Source organism: Bombina bombina, chromosome 7, assembly GCF_027579735.1.
Source record: "Bombina bombina isolate aBomBom1 chromosome 7, aBomBom1.pri, whole genome shotgun sequence".
Lineage (NCBI taxonomy): Eukaryota > Metazoa > Chordata > Amphibia > Anura > Bombinatoridae > Bombina > Bombina bombina.
Window position 1 is genome coordinate 91013735 of NC_069505.1, and position 20585 is coordinate 91034319.

Sequence of the window (20585 nt, forward strand, 5' to 3'; positions counted from 1 at the left end):
GGCTCTGCAGAAGAGTTGGTGACACCGCCATGACTTGAAGGCAGGCCTGCTGCTACCTCCTCTACTCCTCCTACTCCATCCTCTTCCCTAACCTCTTCTTCGGCTGAGTCCTCTTCAACTTCTGCGTCTTGCTCCACATCTTTGGTACCCCCCAGCACCCCAGGTACTATGCTACATCCCGGGTAAGGCAGTGTCACGCCGTCTTGGGGTTGACTTGCCTGAAAGCGGTGAGTCACACCGCACCAGCACTCCTGACCGCCCTGAACGCACAGGTGGATCAGTGGCTGACTCCGCACCAACTGGAGATTGGCAAGGTTGTTTCTGACAATGGAAGTAATTTGGTGGCAGCATTGAAATTGGGCAAGTTGACACATGTGCCGTGCATGGCACATGTGTGTAATCTAATTGTACAATGATTTGTCCATAAGTACCCTGGCTTACAGGACGTCCTGAAGCAGGCCAGGAAGATGTGTGGCCATTTCAGGCGTTCCTACACGACCATGGTGCACTTGTCCAATATCCAGCGTCGAAACAACCTGCCAGTGAGGCGCTTGATTTGCGACAGCCCGACACGGTGGAATTCAACACTCCTAATGTTTGACCGCCTGCTCCAACAGGAAAAAGCTGTTAATGAGTATTTGTATGACCGGGGTGCTAGGACAACCTCTGGGGAGCTGGGGATATTTTTGCCAAATTACTGGATGCTCATGCGCAATGCCTGTAGGCTCATGCGTCCTTTTGAGGAGGTGACAAACCTTGTCAGTCGCACCGAAGGCACCATCAGTGACATCATACCATTTGTTTTTTTCCTGGAGCGTGCCCTGCGAAGAGTGCTGGATCAGGCAGTAGATGAGCGTGAAGAGGAAGAGGAAGAGTTGTGGTGTCCATCACCCCCACAAACAGCCTTATCAGCATCGCTTGCTGGACCTGCGGCAACGCAGAAAGAGGATTGTGAAAAAGAGGAGTCAGAGGACGAATGTGGCTTTGAGCAGGAGGAGGAAGACCGAGCACAACAGGCATCCCAGGGTGCTCGTTGTTGTCACCTCTCTGGTACCCGTGGTGTTGTACGTGGCTGGGGGGAACAAGATACAATCAGTGAGATCAGTGAGGAGGAGGAACGGGACATGAATAGCTCGGCATCCAACCTTGTTCAAATGGGTTCTTTCATGCTATCGTGCCTGTTGAGGGACCCTCGTATAAAAAAGCTGAAGGAGAACGACCTGTACTGGGTGTCCACGCTCCTCGACCACCGGTATAAGCATAAAGTGCCTGAAATGTTACCAAATTCCCGCAAGTCGGAAAGGATGGAGCATTTTAAGAATAAATTAAAAACTATGCTTTACACAGCGTATAAGGGTGATGTCACAGCACCACGGGAATGTAACAGGGGAAGAGATGAAATTAATCCTCCTCCTCCTCCCACGACCACGGCGGCAAGGACAGGACGCTTTCTTGACGTCTTGATGGAGGACATGCGTACCTTTTTAACTCCCATGCACCATCAGAGCCTTTCTGGATCCAGCCTTAGAGAAAGACTCAACCGACAGGTAGCAGACTACCTAGCTTTAACTGCGGATCTCGACACTCTCAGGAGCGATGGACCCCTTGACTACTGGGTGTGCAGGCTGGACTTGTGGCCTGAGCTATCCCAATTTGCAATGGAACTTCTGGCCAGCCCCGCTTCAAGTGTCCTGTCCGAAAGGACTTTCAGTGCAGCAGGAGGTTTTGTCACTGAGAAGAGAAGTCGCCTAGGTCAAAAAAGCCTTGACTATCTCACTTTTATAAAAATTAATGAGGGCTGGATCCCGAAGGGACTGACATTGGGCGATACATTTGAATAAAAAAGGCCTGATGACGAGATGAGCTGGCTTGGGCTACAACTGGTACACAGGCTGGCTTTTTTTTTTTTTTTTATAAAGCCAGAGGACTTGCTTGACTTATCTGCCAACAACTAGTGTTCAAGCCACAAGCTTTTAGGGGACTTTATAAATGTTTTACAAACATCAATTTTTCTGGCCGCTGCTACAGCAGTTGCTACAACAATACCCCAATTTTTCAGTCATTTGTACATTCCGAATTTTTCTGGCCTCTGCTGCAGCTCTGTGGGTACAAAACTCAAATAAAAAAATAAGGCACATAACACTAGTGATTAAACTGTTACGAATTGTACAACTTAGCACACCACTCATATCTGGTGGACCATTAAATTTAAAGCAAAATGCCACAAATTTGAAAGAGTAGGACCGACCAAGCATCTTTATCCGTCTCTTGGTTGCTCTAAATTATCTCTGTTTTCCATCTATGCCATACCTGTACTCTATTGCGCAAAAGGGTGGCATATGTGGTGTTTCATGCTGTTGTGCCTGTTGCGGGTCGTGGCCCATGGTATAAAAAGGCTGAAGGAGAACGACCTGTAATGGGTGCCCCATCAAATTTTTAGAAAAATGTTCCTGGTTCCTCTCAATTATCTCTGGGTTTCTAAAATGGATGCCATACCTGTACTCGTTTGTGCAAAAGGATGGCATATGTGGTGGTGTTTCCTGCAGTTGTTTCTGTTGAGGGTGCTGGACCCTCTTATAAAAAAGCTGAAGGAGAACGACCTGGAGTGGGAGTCCAAGCATGGTTTTTGGGGCTATTTCACTTTTCCAAACAATTATCTGTGGTTTTCTAAAATCAATGCCGTACCAGTACTCTATTGTTCAAAAGTATGCCATATGTTCTCTTTCCTGCTGGTATTTTGTTTGAGGGTCCTGGACCCTCTTATAAAAAGGCCTAAGGAGAAAGAGGTGTACTGGGTGTCCACTCATTTTTTTTTTCTATTTAACAATTGACCAAAATGATCTCTGGGTTTGTAAAATCAATGCTGTACCTGTACTCTATTGTTCAAAAGGATGCCATACGTCCTCTTTCCTGCTGGTGTTTTTTTTGAGGGTCCAGGACCCTCTTATAAAAAGGCCTAAGGAGAAAGAATTGTACTGGGTGTCCATCGAATCATTTTTTTGATTCAAATTCCCGGTTGCAACAAATTATCTCCGCGTTTCTAAAATCAATGCCTTTCCGTTAATCTTTTTTTCAAAAGGATGCCATCTGTCCTCTTTCCTTCTGCTGGTTTTGTTGAGTGTCCTGGAGCCTCTGCTAAAAAGGCCTAAGGATAAATTAGTGTACTGGGTGTCTATTCAATGTTTTTTTAGATTTCCCGGTTGTAACAAATTACCTCTGTGTTTCTAAAATCAATGCCTTTCCTGTAATCTATTTTTCAAAAGGATGCCATATGTCCTCTTTCATGCTGTTGTTTCTGTTGAGGCTCCGGGACCCTCTTATAAAAAGGCCTAAGGATAAATAAGTGTACTGGGTGTCCAATCAATGTTTTTTTTCTATTTCCCGGGTCATATAAATGATCTCTGTGTTTCTAAAATCAATGTCTTTCCTGTAATCTAATTTACAAAAGTATGCCATATGTCCTCTTTCCTGCTGCTGGTATTGTTGAGGGTCCTGGAGCCTCTGCTAAAAAGGCCTAAGGATAAAGAAGTGTACTGGGTGTCTAATCTATGTTTTTTTAGATTTCACGGTTGGAACAAATTATCCCCGGGTTTCTAAAATCAATGCCTTTCCTGTAATCTATTATTCACAAGGATGCCATATGTACTCTTTCATGCTGTTGTTTCTGTTGAGGCTCCGGGAGCCTCTTATTAAAAAGGCCTAAGGATAAATAAGTGTACTGGGTGTCTAATCAATGTTTTTTTTCTATTTCCCGGTTGCAACTAATGATCTCTGTGTTTCTAAAATCAATGCCTTTCCTGTAATCTAATTTACAAAAGTATGCCATATGTCCTCTTTCCTGCTGCTGGTTTTGGTGAGGGTCCTGGAGCCTCTGCTAAAAAGGCCTAAAGATAAAGAAGTGTACATGGGTTTCTAAAATCAATGCATTTCCTGTAATCTATTATTCACAAGGATGCCATATGTACTCTTTCATGCTGTTGTTTCTGTTGAGGCTCTGGGAGCCTCTTATTAAAAAGGCCTAAGGATAAATAAGTGTACTGGGTGTCTAATCAATGTTTTTTTCTATTTCCCGGTTGCAACTAATGATCTCTGTGTTTCTGAAATCAATGCCTTTCCTATAATCTTTTTTTAAAAAGGATACCATATGTCCTCTTTCCTGCTGCTGGTTTTGTTGAGGGTCCTGGAGCCTCTGCTGAGCATAATAAAAAAAAAATAATTTAACTTGACTTAATAACTGAAGCATGACTTCAGGAGTCAGGTGTGGTCGTAGGTAGTGGTTGTTAGCCGATTCTTTTTAATGCAAATTGCAATTGCCACAGCGTGCATAAAATGTGCGTCACTAGTCACTCTCCATATCTTACCTTTTTTTTCATTCTGGATTATTTTGGTGACCAACGCCATATTGGAAAGGCAAAATACAGGTCTCCGTAGCCGTTGATATAAGGGGTGACTAGTGCTTTTCCTTCTCTTTGTCAATAGTCGTGATTAACGAGTTGTCCAGTTACTATAGAACTGGTTTGATAACCCAGTGTCCTGGGGGGGTATATTGGCGTCAGCTTTGACAATGACAGCACTATCAGGCTAGAGAGGCCTCTCAGTGTTGTGGCTAGCTGTAACGCAGTCAGCTGAGGAACATAGGTAAGCCGATATGAGTAAGGTATCTCCAGGCTCCTCTTGGATAGCCCCAGAAAGTGTGACTATGAATCCCAAAAAGAAAATTAAATTAAGGTTGAAAACTAACTCCAAAGTAACTTGTAAGACCTGAAGCTCCTCAAACACACGTCCTACCGCAACAGCTATAGGCTCCGCCACCCACAAATCAACTACGCAATCTTCACCTTCACATTATTATTGTCACACTCCATTGTACTCCTATGCCCAGCTTCCTGCTCTTGTTTTGTTGAGGGTCCTGGAGCCTCTTCTAAAAAGGCCTATGGATAAAGAAGTGTACTGGGTGTCTGTTCAATGTTTTTTTATATTTCCCGGTTGCAACTAATTATCTCTGTGTTTCTAAAATCAATGCCTTTCCTGTAATCTATTATTCAAAAGGATGACATATGTCCTCCTTCATGCTGTTGTTTCGGTTGAGGCTCCGGGACCCTCTTATTAAAAAGGCTTGAGGATAAATAAGTGTACTGGGTGTCTAATCAATATTTTTTTCTATTTCACGGGTCATATAAATGATCTCTGGGATTCTAAAATCAATTCCTTTCCTGTAATCTATTATTCAAAAGGATCAGATATCTCCTCTTTCATGCTGTTGTTTCGGTTGAGGCTCCGGGACCCTCTTATTAAAAAGGCCTGAGGAAAAATAAGTGTACTGGGTGTCTAATCAATGTTTTTTTCTATTTCCCGGTTGCAAATAATGATCTGTGGGTTTCTAAAATCAATGCCTTTCTTGTAATCTATTATTCAAAAGGATGACATATGTCCTCTTTCATGCTGTTGTTTTGGTTGAGGCTCCGGGACCCTCTTATTAAAAAGGCCTGAGGAAAAATAAGTGTACTGGGTGTCTAATCAATGTTTTTTTCTATTTCCCGGGTCATATAAATGATCTCTGGGATTCTAAAATCAATGCCTTTCCTGTAATCTATTATTCAAAAGGATGACATATGTCCTCTTTCATGCTGTTGTTTCGGTTGAGGCTCCGGGACCCTCTTATTAAAAAGGCCTGAGAATAAATAAGTGTACTGGGTGTCTAATCAATGTTTTTTTCTATTTCCCGGTTGCAAATAATGATCTGTGGGTTTCTAAAATCAATGCCTTTCTTGTAATCTATTATTCAAAAGGATGACATATGTCCTCTTTCATGCTGTTGTTTCGGTTGAGGCTCCGGGACCCTATTATTAAAAAGGCCTGAGGAAAAATAAGTGTACTGGGTGTCTAATCAATGTTTTTTTCTATTTCACGGTTGCAAATAAAGATCTCTGGGTTTCTAAAATCAATGCCTTTCCTGTAATCTATTATTCAAAAGGATGACATATCTCCTCTTTCATGCTGTTGTTTCGGTTGAGGCTCCGAGACCCTCTTATTAAAAAGGCCTGAGGAAAAATAAGTGTACTGGGTGTCTAATCAATGTTTTTTTCTATTTCCCGGGTCATATAAATGATCTCTGGGATTCTAAAATCAATGCCTTTCCTTTAATCTATTATTCAAAAGGATGACATATCTCCTCTTTCATGCTGTTGTTTCGGTTGAGGCTCTGGGACCCTCTTATTAAAAAGGCCTGAGGAAAAATAAGTGTACTGAGTGTCTAATCAATGTTTTTTACTATTTCCCGGGTCATATAAATGATCTCTGGGATTCTAAAATCAATGCCTTTCCTGTAATCTATTATTCAAAAGGATGACATATGTCCTCTTTCATGCTGTTGTTTCGGTTGAGGCTCCGGGACCCTCTTATTAAAAAGGCCTGAGGATAAATAAGTGTACTGGGTGTCTAATCAATGTTTTTTTCTATTTCCCGGGTCATATAAATGATCTCTGGGATTATAAAATAAATGCCTTAACTGTAATCAATTGTTCACAAGGATGCCATATGTCCTCTTTCATGCTGTTGTTTCAGTTGAGGCTCCGGGAGCCTCTTATAAAAAGGCCTAAGGATAAAGAAGTGTTCTGGGTGTCCAATCAATGTTTTTTTTATTTCACAGTTGCAAAAAAATTATCTATGGCTTTGTAAAATCTATGCCTTACCTGTCATCTATTGTTCAAAAGGATGCCATATGTCCTCTTTCCTGCTGTTGTTTTTGTTGGGGGTCCGGAACACTATTCTAAAAAGGCCGAAAGAGAACGACCTGTACTGTACTTGGTGTCCAATCATGTTTTTGTTTTCAATTTCACGGTTCATAATAAATATCGCCGAAAAACCGAAAATTTTAGGTTCACGACATCACTATCTACTTCATGAAATTGGCTTAAATACAGCAAGCCGTTACTAGCCCAGTTATTAAACAATTTATTATTGAGGCAGGCAGGAAAATGAGGATTGCCTGCTATTGGTAAAAAAATAATCAGAGATATAGGGATCTATTTTCAGTAAGTTTTGAATATTTTGCCATGCTTTGATAATGTAAAAAATAGATGACATCATCTTGACTTTGGAAAGAATAAACTTAATAGGGAAGGGAAGTAGAGCTAAGAGGGACAATGGATGTACTAACTTTCTTTCCACCTCTAAAAAAGCAATATAGTTACTCTCAGTCAGTCAATCTAGTGCAACTTTAGCTAAACATACATTATTATAGATATGAAGGGCTGGGAGTGCTAAGTCCCCAAATTGTCTTAACTGGGTTAGTCTTTTGAGGGCTAATCTACTAAAACCTGTTAACTTAGTACCCAGCAAAAGAACCAAAATCTTAAACAGTGTTAAGTATATCTTGGATTTCTTTTTTGGCATTTTTGATAAATAACAATAAATCTTCCACATATAATAGAAGTTTAAGTTTCTTACACCCTAGCGATATGCCTTGAAGCTCCCTTCTAAAGTAAAATGCAAGAGGTTTGATGGCTAAGTTAAACAACAAAGGGGAAATCGGACACCCCTGTTGGGTACCCCTAGCCATTACAAAACTATTATTTAGGGAACTATTGACTAAAAGTGAAGAAGATGCTTTAGAATACATTGATTTTATACAGTTTAAAAATGGATACCTAAACCCAAAGTGAGTCGTTGTAGAGAATAAGTGGTCCCATGTGATTGAATCAAATGCCGTCTGGGCATCAATTGAAAGAATAGCTAGATCATGTGGAATTTTGAGATTCTTCCCCTTGTTCAGGTGGCAGTTAAAATATAACAATAGGAACATTTTGCAAACATGAGAGGAAGGATTTCTATGGACCATGAAGCCGACCTGATCCAGATGTATATGAGATTTAAGGATACCTTTAAGTCTTTGTGCTAGAATATCCATTAGAAGCTTGAAATCGGTATTCAGTAGTAAGATCGGACAATAAGAGTCCAAAGATTCTGCATCTTTACCTTTTTTCTTAATCAAACTAATCATAGATCTTGAGAAATAAGAGGAGGGGTTTTTCATTTCAGAGACACAATCATTAAATAACCTAAGTAGAAAGGGTGTAATTTCTGTTTTTAAAAGCTTATAGAATTCACCAGGCAAGAAATCAGAACCTGCCGCTTTATTAAATTTTAATCTTTCTATTGCTTGGTGAATTTCCGTTACTGTAATAGGTGAATTCAAATTTTCCAAATTCTCATGAGATATCAGAGAAAGTGCCAACAAAAAAAGAAAAAATAAAGAAAAAAATGTGGCAGTAAATATAAATAAAAATTTACTTTTATTATGCCAATATAAAATATGGAGGGACAATACCCCCTGTAACAACTTAGACTAACGCGTTTCATCTGGAGGCCGTACTCATAATCCTTAAACACTAATACACACTCAGACATAAGAACCCCTCTCTGGGTTCTGATTGGCAGAAATATTTTTAAAAAAAATAAAGATACAGGGGTATATCTTATAGCTGTGATTGGGGTAAACATCAGCAATTATTTACAAAATTAAAACCTTTCACATATCTCAACAAAGGAGATAAAGCATATCTGGATATAACTGATACAAACAGAATAGTTAGTAAATGTGTCAGCAATGATGCTATTGTTACTCTTACGCTTGATTCATACAATAAAGTAAGGGATAAACATCCTAAACATAAACAATAAAGGATGCATTCACGTATAAGAAATATATACATACATGTTAACATTATCCAATATTAAAGCAAGCTAATATCCAATAAGATGCCAAATTAGAGAGGAGGAGAAAAGATGTGTTAATTCATTTTTAAAAATGTGATGTTCTTTTTTGTATCCAAAAGTATATAAATAAATAAATATATATATATATATATATCAACTATATATATATATATATATATATATATATATATATATATATATATATATATATATATATATATAAATTTATATAAATATAACCCTATGAGTGAACAGAGTACTGAGATCTCAAAATTCATATCATATGTAACTTTGGGACACACGTTCCCAAAAGATAAGGATGAGTACTGCATTTTGATTAGATAAGGGGTTACAGATATATATCTACATATAGCTAACAAAATATACAAAATGGATTTTGGAGTGTATATAGAATGAGTGAATATACACTATGAGAGAAATAACACTATATGTACTGTGATGGATACCCCAGATACCCCGACTGGGTAGCTCTACCAAACGGGTCCTGCTTCCTCCCTGCTGACTGCAGCTATGTAGCTGGCTAGTGACCACAGCCTGTAGCCACCCCTGATGCCCGACAGCACCAGTACTCAGTGTCCCACCCTGTGGCAGATTCCAGCTACCCCGACTGGGTAGCTCTGCCAGAGGGTCCTTCCTTTGCCTGGAACAGGCTGCTATGTAGCTCAGGAAAGTGATTTTAGCTTGAGCTCACCCAAATAACTAGACAGACTATCATTCAGGTGAAATAAGAACTGCTTCATTGCACAGAAAACACAGCTTTTTTACATTTCCAACAAATAGGGGTAGTTACTACACAAATAAAAAACAAATATTATACAATGAGACAAACATCAGACAATGGTTAGTTAAACAAGATCCTAATCACATCCTGACTTACAAATGGACAATGGATGACTCACACAATAACAGAAAGACACTTCACACCTAGACTAGATAACAACAGGGGTGAGGTTGTAGGGGGGTAGCATTGGCTGTCTGGTATCCATGACATCTCCCCCCCTCCAGTTCGGCAGACCCGGCTAGACCCTTAACAGGTCGGCCTGGGGCTGTCCGACGGTTGCCCTCCACTTCTTGGTTGCTGTGAGAGGTTATCCCTTCTCTCCAGAGCTTGGGGCATCCTGAGGGGTTCCTGATGGCATTTATACCCTGCACCCTGGGTGCAGGGATAGCCACATAAGGCAAAGTCCCAAACAAGTTTGCTAAGGCCAGCTCCCGAACAATTGCTGTCCCACAAGTTCCAGTGTCCTTAAGTTCCATGGCCACACTGCCTCTCTCTGTGACACTCTGTTTAGTACCGGCTGACCCACCCGCAAACAAAGCTAGTGCTGGTTTCCCAGCTGTATTCCCATCCCAGACCAGAGGAGGAGGTTGCTCCTTGGTGGGGCAGGTAAAGCTCAGGTGCCCAAACATGTGGCACCAACTGTATACACTTTTATCCTCCTTGCCCAATGCAACGCCTGCCCTCGGTGAGAAATACTCCGGGACAAGAAAAGGGTAGAGATCCTGCCAAGCTACTGAGGGGAGAGTCTGTCTGTCTCTTCTCCTGAGAAGGAGATCTACCGCTGGGGAGGGAGGACTGCTACCTCTGCTCCATGGGAAACTGTGCTGCCGCTGGGGAGAGAGACCAACTGTCTTCTCTCCCAGAAAGGGATTCGGCCTCTGGGGAGAGATATTGATACCTGTCTCTCCCTGCAAGGGCTTCTCTGTAAGGGGAGGGAGGATGACTACCTCCACTCCCAAAGGATGGATCTGCCGCTGGGGAGAGAGACAGACCGTCTCCTCTCCCAGAAAGGGGTTCTGCTTACGGGGAGGGAGGATGACTACCTCTGCTCCCAGGGGATGGCTCTGCCACTGGGGAGGGAGACCGACTGTCTCCTCTCCCAGCTCTGCCGCTGGGGAGAGAGACCGACTGTCTCCTCTCCCAGGAAGGGGTTCGGCTTATGGTGGAGGGAGGATGTCTACCTCCGCTCCCAGGGCTTGGCTCTGCCGCTGGGGAGAGAGACCAACTGTCTCCTCTCCCTGCTCCTGGCTCTGCCGCTGGGGAGAGAGACCAACAGTCTCCTCTCCTAGAAAGGGGTTCTGCTTACGGGGAGGGAGGACGACTACCTCTGTTACCAGGGGATGGCTCTGCCGCTGTGGAGAGAGACAGACTGTCTCCTCTCCCTGCTCCTGGCTCTGTCACTGGGGAGAGAGACTGACTGTCTCCTCTCCCAGGAAGGGGTACTGCTTACGGGGAGGGAGGACGACTACCTCCGCTCCCAGGGGATGGCTCTGCCGCTGGGGAGAGAGACCAACTGTTTCCTCTCCCAGTAAGGGGTTCTGCATACAGGGAGGGAGGACGACTACCTCCACTCCCAGGGGATGGCTTTGCCACTGAGGAAAGAGACCGACTGTCTCCTCTCCCAGGAAGGGATTCTGCTGCTGGGGAGAGTTATTGACCTCCATCTCTCCCTGCAAGGGGTTCTCTGTAAGGAAGGGGAGGACGACTATCTCCACTCCCGAAGGATGGATCTGCCGCTGGGGAGAGAGACCAACTGTCTCCTCTCCCAGAAAGGGGTTCTCTGTAAGGGGAGGGAGGATGACTTCCTCCTCTCCCTGGTTTCCTGGAGCTGTTACAGGTGCTGGGCAGAGGCCGGCAGCTCTCTGCCCTGTTGCCAGCGCTTCTGCTGGGGTGGCTCCCTTGTCCAAGTCTATAAGCTCGGGGCCAGGCTGCTGATCTGTATCTAGCAGCTTGTCATCTCTTATGCTCTGTTGCCACTCATCTGAGGCCAACTTCCATGATTCCCAGAGTGCTGCACCACAGCTCCATGCAGATCACATGGCATGCTGCAGAACTCGGTCTAGCAGCCTCTTGTATGCCTTTTCCAGTTCCCATTCTTGGACAATAAGTGATACCATATTGTATACCAGCCAGGGTACTGTCAGGGTGCCAGGAATCAGACTGAGACAAGAAGTGCAAAAATAATCACACCTTTTTTTAATAGCAAAAAATAATAAAGTCCACAAGTCAAATAACAAGCCAGGAATCAAAACCAGAGCTTGTAGTCAGACGAGCCGAGTCAGGAGCCAAAGCGAATAGTCATTCGAGCCGGAATCAGGAACAAGGAAAGCAGCAGAGTCAGGAACAAGCCAGGGATCAGGAACCAGGAAGGACATCAGGCAGCCAGGTAATACACAGGAACTCTCACAAACAGGTCTGAGACAACGCAAAGGCAAAGCATACTGAATAGAGGCCCTTTAAATAATAAGTGATGACATCACAATTCTGAGACTGCATCCTGTCTCACATAGATGATGAGGACCACTAGTCTGGCCATAAAAGGAAGTGCAGGAATTGAGCTGCATCCCCCACAATGCACCATAGTCAGGAAGAGAGGTGAGTAAAATGGCTGCCAGCAGCACATGGCAAACACAACAGGGAAAAAACCCTGACAGTACCCTCCCCTCAACAACCCCTCCCCCGCGGGAGGACAAAAGGCTTATTGGGGAAACTGGCATGGAAGGCATGGAGGAGGTCAGGAGCATGAACATCAGAGGAGGGAACCCAAGAACGATCCTCCCAAACGTAGCCTCTCCAGTGAACCAAATACTGTACACAACCCCTGGACATACGAGAGTCAATAATGCTGCTGACCTCATACTCCTCATGGTTGTCAACAAAGATAGGACAGGGATGAGACAACACAGTGGTAAACTGATTACAAACCAATGGTTTCAAGAGGGAGACATGAAAAACATTGGAGATGCGCATAGCAGGAGGAAGGTCAAGAGCGTAGGCCACAGGATTAACCCGTCAGAGTATTCGAAAAGGACCAACATAATGGGGAGCCAATTTCATAAATGCACTCCGCTGGAGAGAATTTCTTAGAGAAGAAACCACACGGATGCAAGGAACCGTCAGGCGTAGGACGTTGAGACAACAGGGCACCTACTCCAGTCTCAGAAGCATCGAACTCAAGAACAAAAGGCAGGACAGGGTTAGGATTAGCCAAAACTGGAGTGGCAGCAAAGGCAGTCTTAAGACTATCAAAGGCCTTAATGGCAGTAGGTGACAAATGGAGTGGATCATTCTCTTTACAGGTCATGTCTGTGATAGGTTTGACCAAGGAAGAAAAGTTTTTAATAAACTTTCTATAGTAATTGGCGAACCCCAAAAAACGTTGAATAGACCAAAGACCAACTGGGCGAGGCCACTGCAGAACTGCAGATAACTTGTCAGGATCCATGGAGAACCCTGCAACGGAGATAACATAACCTAGGAAGGTTACTTGAGTCTGATGGAACTCACATTTCTCGAGGTTACAAAACAGGCCGTTCTCAAGTAGTCTCTGAAGAACCCGTGTAACATCAGAACGATGAGCCTCAAGTGTGGATGAGTGTATGAGGATGTCGTCTAAGTACACCACAACACACTGTTGCAACATATCTCGTAGGACATCATTAATAAATTCCTGAAAAACAGCAGGAGCATTACATAGGCAAAAGGGCATTACAAGATACTCATAATGCCCGCTCCTGGTGTTAAATGCTGTTTTCCATTCATGGCCCTCCTTAATTCTAATGAGATTGTACGTTTCTCTCAAATCAAGTTTAGTAAAGACCGTAGCTCCCTTGAGGTGGTCAAAGAGTTCCGTAATAAGCTTCACAAAGAAGAAGCCAGCCCTGCAGGAGAGCAGGATTTGCAGATGATCCCTGCAACAGAGCATCGGCAACATACTCCTACATAGCACAATTCTCTGCAACAGACAGAGGGGACACCCGGCCCCAAGGAGGAATGGCTCCGGGTTGCAGGTCTATGGCACAATCGTAAGACCGGTGAGGAGGCAACGTACCAGCACGCACCTTGTCAGGAACTCTCGGTACTCCTCTGGCAATTGAGAAATCGAAGAAGTGCACAAGACTTTAAGTGGTTTCCGAAGACAAGTGGAAATACATTGCAGGGACCACCACAAAATTTTGGACCTGCACCAGTTGAGACTGGGATTGAGCTTTTGGAGCCAGGGATAACCCAGAACAACCGGAAAATGCGGAGAGTTTATCACCTGGAACTGTAGGATTTTGCAATGGAGAGCCCCAACAGCCATGGACAACGGAGCAGTTTCGTGAGTAACGAGTGCGGGCTGAAGGGGTCTGCCATTAATGGCCTTAATAGCAAGCGGAACGAGGAAATACAGGAATGGAGTGCTTTGATACAAAAGCACTGTCAATGAAATAGCCCACAGCACCAGAGTCAACAAGAGCCTGGGTGACTATGGAGGAGTCCACCCAGGAAAGGACAACTGTGACCAAATGTTTCTCCTTAAGCGGTTCCGGGGACGAGGATAAACCACCCAAGGTCTGCCCCCAACAGGACCTTAGGTGTGAGCATTTCCCGGCCGTGTAGGACAAGACTTCAAAAGGTGGCCTTGTAACCCACAATAGAGGCAGAGCCCCTCCCTCCTCCTAAAGGCCCTCTCCACCACAGAGAGACGCATGAATACCAGCTGCATCTGCTCAGCAGTACCTGGTGACTCAGGACCAGGAGGCATGGGAGGAGAGGGAGGCATATGTGGGAACGAACACGTATGAGACAACGGAACAGGAGGCTTCCGCAAGCTCTCCTTGAAAGAGGGCCTCTCTCTGAGTCTGATGTCAATTAGGATAAAAAAAAGACACCAATGCCTCGAGATCCTCTGTTAAATCTGTGGCAGCAACTTCATCTTTAATCTAATCAGAGAGCCCATGAAAGAAGGCGGCAACAAGGGCTTCATTGTTCCAACCTCTGCGGCAAGCGTACATAACTCAATAGCATACTGAGCAACAGATCTTGTACCTTGCTGAATGGACATGAGTAGTTTAGCAGCAGAGGAGGAGCAAGCTAGAACATCAAATACCCTTTGAAAGGAGGCCACAAATTCAGGGTAATTTGAAATCACAGGTTTATTAGTCTCCCACAAGGGATTAGCCCAGGCAAAAGCTGTGTCAGAGAGTAACGAGATGAGAAATCCCACCTTAGCTCTATCAGAGGGAAACGACTGAGGTAACCTCTCAAAGTAAATGCCCACCTGGTTCAAAAACCCTCTGCACTGAATAGGATCGCCTCCATATCGCTGAGGTAGAGGTGCAGAACCGGACATGCTCCTGGTAGGCATAGGTGCAGCAGCGGAAACAGGAGCAGCCATAAATTGTGGGACACTGTGTTCCAAATGTGCAGTGCGAGTCAGCAGGGTTTGCGGGGCTAGCGCAAATTGATCCAAGCGGTGATCCTGTACATCCATCCTGGAAATGATGGCAGGTAAAGGTGGATTATTAGCACCATCAGGATTCATGGCCTTTGCGTAATGTCAGGGTGCCAGGAATCAGACTGAGACGAGAAGTACAAAAATAATCACACCTTTATTGATATCAAAAAATAATTCCACAAGTCAAATAACAAGCCAGGAATCAAAACCAGAGCTGGTCAGGAGCCAAAGCGAATAGTCAGACGAGCCGGAATCAGGAACAAGGAAGGACATCAGGCAGCCAGGTAATACACAGGAACTCACACAAACAGGTCTGAGACAACGCAAAGGCAAAGCATACTGAACATAGGCCCTTTAAATAATAAGTGATGACATCACAATTCTGAGACTGCATCCTGTCTCACATGGATGATGCACACCAGTCTGACCAGTGCAGGAATTGAGCAGCATCCCTCACAATGTACCATAGTCAGGAAGAGAAGTGAGTAAAATCGCTGCCAGCAGCACATGGCAAACACAACAGGGAAAAAACCCTGACAGGTACCCCCGAGAGATCCAACAGCTGCTCTCTGGAGAGGCCAATGTTTGTTACTCTCAGTTTCGCCCTGCTCCCAAATTCTGGGTCTTCTGTCAACTTTTCCAATAGTAACCCAGGGCCACCGAAGCCAAAGCCCTATGTGGGGGAGCAATCCTCCAGCCATGATCGCACTTGCATTGCGAGCCATCGGAGGTCCCGATAGCTATCCTCCACCCACATCTCTGCCTAAACCAGTCGATCTATTTCCGATAGCCATTCCTCCATGGGCTGCTCTCCCAGGAAAAGCACTTGCAAGTCCCACCGGACCCAGTACCTCTCATCATCTGTGGGGAGGACCTTCCCATCACAATCCTTTTCTTGTTGAAGCCTCTTCCTCCATAGTTCCTGGCGGACAATGCTCCTGCAGCTCAACTGGTCCATTTCAGAACCAGGACCGTCCAGATGGGTCAGTGCCTCCTGTACTCTCCTTAGGTACTCGGCTTCCATAGTTACCAGCTACTGTGGCCCTTCTCTGTCAGCAGGAATTGTGTGGAAGAAGCAGATCCCACCACTGCCAACCAATATAAGGGATACCCCGGATACCCGGACTGGGTAGCTCCGCCAAACGGGTCCTGCTTCCTCCCTTCCCACTGCAGCTATGTAGCTGGCTAGTGACCACAGCCTGTAGCCACCCCTGATGCCCGACAGCACCAGTACTCAGTGTCCCACCCTGTGGCAGAATCCAGCTACCCCGACTGGGTAGCTCTGCCAGAGGGTCCTTCCTTTGCCTAGAACAGGCTGCTATATAGCCCAGGAAAGTGATTTTAGCTGGAACTCACCCAAATAACTAGACAGACTAGCATTCAGGTGAAACTGCTTTATTGCACAAAAAAACACAGCTTTTATACATTTGCAACAAATGGGGGTAGTTACTACACAAATAGAAACAAATATTATACAATGAGACAAACATCAGACAATGGTTAGTTAAACAAGATTCTAATCACATCCTGACTTACAAAAGGACAATGGATGACTCACGCAATAACAGAAAGACACTTCACACCTAGACTAGTTAACAACAGGGGTGAGGTTGTAGGGGGGTGGGGGGTAGCCTTGGCTGTCTGGTATCCTTGACATGTACACAGAATATGGTTGAGGATGAAGAGAAAACACACAGGAAAGGCACAGAAAAGGAGGAGGGGAAATATCAGCACCAATAATTAATGAAATCATATTCAGAGTTCAGACCATGAAGTAACTTGGTCTGAAGTCTGAAAATCCAATACATCAGCTGTCTGGATAATACTTGGTACTTATCCTCTCCCCTCTTCTGTGCCTGTACCTTCTCAATTATCATCCATTTCAAAGTTTCACAATTTTTGTCATGTTTTTTTACAAAGTGATCAACCAGAGGGGTACTAATTTTGTCCACATTGATAGTGGACAAATACTCACGAATACGAGACAGCACCTCTCTGGTAGTTAGTCCTACATATTGAAGGTTACAATGTGAACACCACAACAGATAGATGCAATAAGTGGATCTGCAATTTAAGCAGGATGTAACATTGAAAGTTTAACCAGTCACAAATGTCCAAAAAGTTGAGTCGACATGGACATGTTCACAGACTTTACACTGTGAGTAGCCACATTTAAAAGTGCCCCTATGCCTTAGCCATGAAGATGTTGTTGTTGCTGATATTGGTCTCTTAATTTGTGATGGGGATACCATGCTCCCAATTGATTTATTTCTCCTATAAGAGAACCTGCAACTTTTTTTGACCATATCAGCAAGGCCATTGTCTGCTACAAGCAATTGAAAATGCCTACATACAATACCACAAATCTCCTGGTATTGAGCAGAAAAATCTCTTAGCAGGGCATCTCTATCCATGTCCCTAACTTCTCTCCTAGCCTTTTTAAGCACATTCATGTTGTACCCTCTATCCAGCAGCCTTTTCTCAAGGGCATCTGCATGTTTTTCAAACTTGTTAGGTAAAGTACAATTCCTTTTCAAGCGGACAAATTGTCCCTTGGCCACTGAAAGAATAGCTAGATCATGTGGAATTTTGAGATTCTTCCCCTTGTTCAGGTGCCAGTTAAAAGCTAACAATAGGAACATTTTGCAAATATGAGAGGAAGGATTTCTATGGACCATGAAGCCGACCTGATCCAGATGTCGAGGGTGACAGCACCTAGCATGTAGAAGACTGTTCCCTGAAATTGGTTTCCTGTATACTTCAGAAGTGATTTTGCCCAAGAACCAACCTCTCAATTGGAGATCTAGGTAATGTATCACAGATCTGTTAAACTCATAGATGAATCGTAGGCCAAAATCATTCTCTTTCAAGGAATCAACAAATTCTGTGGCTGTGTCCCTGTTACCTTTCCACACAAAGAACAGGTCATTGAAAAAATGATGATACAACCTGATAGCTGATCTAAACATGTTACTATCTGCATAGATGTTGGACCGGTCCCACCAACCCATATATAGGTTGGCGTTTGTGGGCACAAACTTTGCACCCATCACGGTCCCACACCTCTGCAGATAGAACTCATTCTCAAACTGAAAGGAATTGTGGGTTAGTAAAAACTGGGTGACCTCTAATACAAATAATCTGAAAGGCTCACTGTGTGTTGTTTCATTCTCCAGAAAATATTCTATCACTTTCAAACCCATATCATGGGGTATAGATGAATATAAAGCTTCAACATCCACAGTGAGCCATCCAGAATCCTGCATCCATTTCACCTGTTCCACAATATTTAATACATGTTTGGAGTCCCTGGTATAACCCGGGAGAGCTTTAACCAGAGGTTGCAAAACATCTTCCAACCACTCTGACAAATGCTCAAGCATAGACCCTATTCCACTTACAATAGGTGTACCCTGAACATTTACAGTCAATTTATTCACCTTCAGTAGGTGATGGAATATTGGAGTAACAGGGTGTTTCACATACAAGTATCGAAATGTGTTGTTATCGATAAATCCCTGCTCCAATGCTCCATAAAGAAGGTGCATAAGCTGTTTTTGGAAATTTCAAGTAGAGTGCTGTCTCAGCCTTTCATAATTATCGGTGTTCCATAACTGTCTGTGTGCTTCATCAATATAGTAGGACCTATCCATCAAAACCACTGAACCACCCCTGTCCGCCTGTTTTATGACGATGTTCACATTCTCACTCAGGTTTTTTAGGGCCAATTGCTCTTGTTTTTCTGATATCAGAGAAAGTGACAAATTTTGCAAAAATGTGTCTTTATTATCATTATTAATTTGTTAACTTCCTTACTTTTTAGGCGAGCCTTAAACAATGGTGCTTCGAAGCAGCATCTACTGCTTAATAAATGGAGCCCCAAGTCTTAATGTTTGAGTAAATAGAAATAAAATAAGGTAGACTTTGTGTAAATAATTAGACAGATAAGATAAGCAGGTGCCTCTGCCTACAAGCTCAGCCTTTTTATTGGGTTGTGGTTTCAACTAGCAAAAACAGCTGTTTCATATAAAATACCTAAAGGATCGATTTCTCATACATTTTAAAAATGTGCATCTAGTATGACAAGTACTTGGAAACACATTAATGTGAAAGCATTTGTACAGTACACTGTCCCTTTAAATATATCCATCCTTCTATGTCTTTTATAAAAAGTATACTAGAAAGAATTAAATGTTTTTCTTCTGTTATCCAACAGCCACAATGGAATGAAATACATCTAAGCTGGAGAGAAATAATAATGATGATGCAGTGAATCTTATTTGGAAAGGTTTGTAACATGTTCAAACAGCTGAAATCAAGTGTGACATTTGTTTGAAATATTGTGTTCAATGAACTGTGAAAGCCATGGACTCACCTGTCTTAAAAAATATAAATTTATTTGTATTCCTTCAACTGGCATTGTTATATATTTTTTTATCCACGTCTTGGTATTTTTTTAAATGTAACAAAGAACCAATTGAAAAACCTCAACATGCATCAACTCTAATACAGGAAAAACCTCTTATTATTCTCCTTTGGACATGGCCCTTTAAGTATCCATTCCCACTCAACCGGTGCCCTCATCCCTTTGACGCAGCTGGTTGTTTCTACACAGTGGACCGTAATTTATATGCCGATGCCAATGCTGTTATTCTGCATCACAGAAATGTATGTAGCTCTAGAGAACAGCTGCCCAAAATGCAACGACCCTCTAAGCAATATTGGATTTGGTTCAACTTAGAATCTCCATCTCGCAGCCCAAATATGGCATTAATGGATAACCTCATCAACCTCACCATGACCTACCAGGCAGACTCTGATATCTTCACTCCTTATGGATGGCTGGAAAAGCATGATTCACATAAAAATGTTACAATTCCTTTAAAGACAAAACTTGTAGCTTGGGTTGTTAGTAATTGGAATCCAAACTACCGGAGGACCAAATACTATTTGGAGCTTAAAAAATACATCCAAATTGACACATATGGTCGTGGCAAGATGTTGCTCCCTAGAAATAATGACTCAATGATTCTTTCTACATACAAATTCTACCTGGCTTTTGAGAACAGTATCCATAAAGACTATATCACTGAAAAACTATGGTATAATTCACTCCATTCAGGGACTGTGCCAGTGGTAATGGGACCTCCTCGTGCTAACTATGAACGTTTTCTACACCCAGATTCATTTATACATGTAGATGATTTTCACAGTCCTAAGGAATTGGCTTCTTATCTTCTGAAGCTGAACAAGGATGATAAAAGATACCAACAATATTTCAACTGGAGGTCTGAATACAAGCCAGTAGGAAAGACAAGTTTTGCAATCCAATACTGTAAAGTATGTAAAGCATTGAAAGAGGCCCCTGTGTATAGAACTATTCCAAGTATTGAGAAGTGGTTCAAGTAATGCAATCACCATTGTTTTTTTTTTTTTTTTTGTTATTATTGCTACGCTGGTCAACAGATTAATAATCATCAACTTCAGCAAACTTGTGATTTCAATAACATTTTATAAAAAATGTATATTTTTGTCAATAATATTTTGGTCAATGATTAAAATTAGTTTCACAAACCAAAATTGTAAAACCTTAGGATATGTAATTTCAAGAAAATCTAGTACTCT

The 20585-nt window shown here is 43.0% G+C and overlaps 2 protein-coding genes across 3 annotated transcripts in view; both read left to right on the forward strand.

Annotated features, from left to right (window-relative positions):
- LOC128665908 (3-galactosyl-N-acetylglucosaminide 4-alpha-L-fucosyltransferase FUT3-like) overlaps positions 1-20585 on the forward strand; it is a 580229-nt gene that overhangs the window by 274656 nt on the left and 284988 nt on the right. The window lies entirely within an intron of this gene.
- Positions 288-20369, forward strand: LOC128665912 (3-galactosyl-N-acetylglucosaminide 4-alpha-L-fucosyltransferase FUT3-like; the record flags this gene model as incomplete). Its single annotated transcript, XM_053720169.1, has 2 exons — positions 288-314; positions 19473-20369. Coding segments are annotated over 2 exons (924 nt in total), but the record flags the coding sequence as incomplete, so codon positions are not given.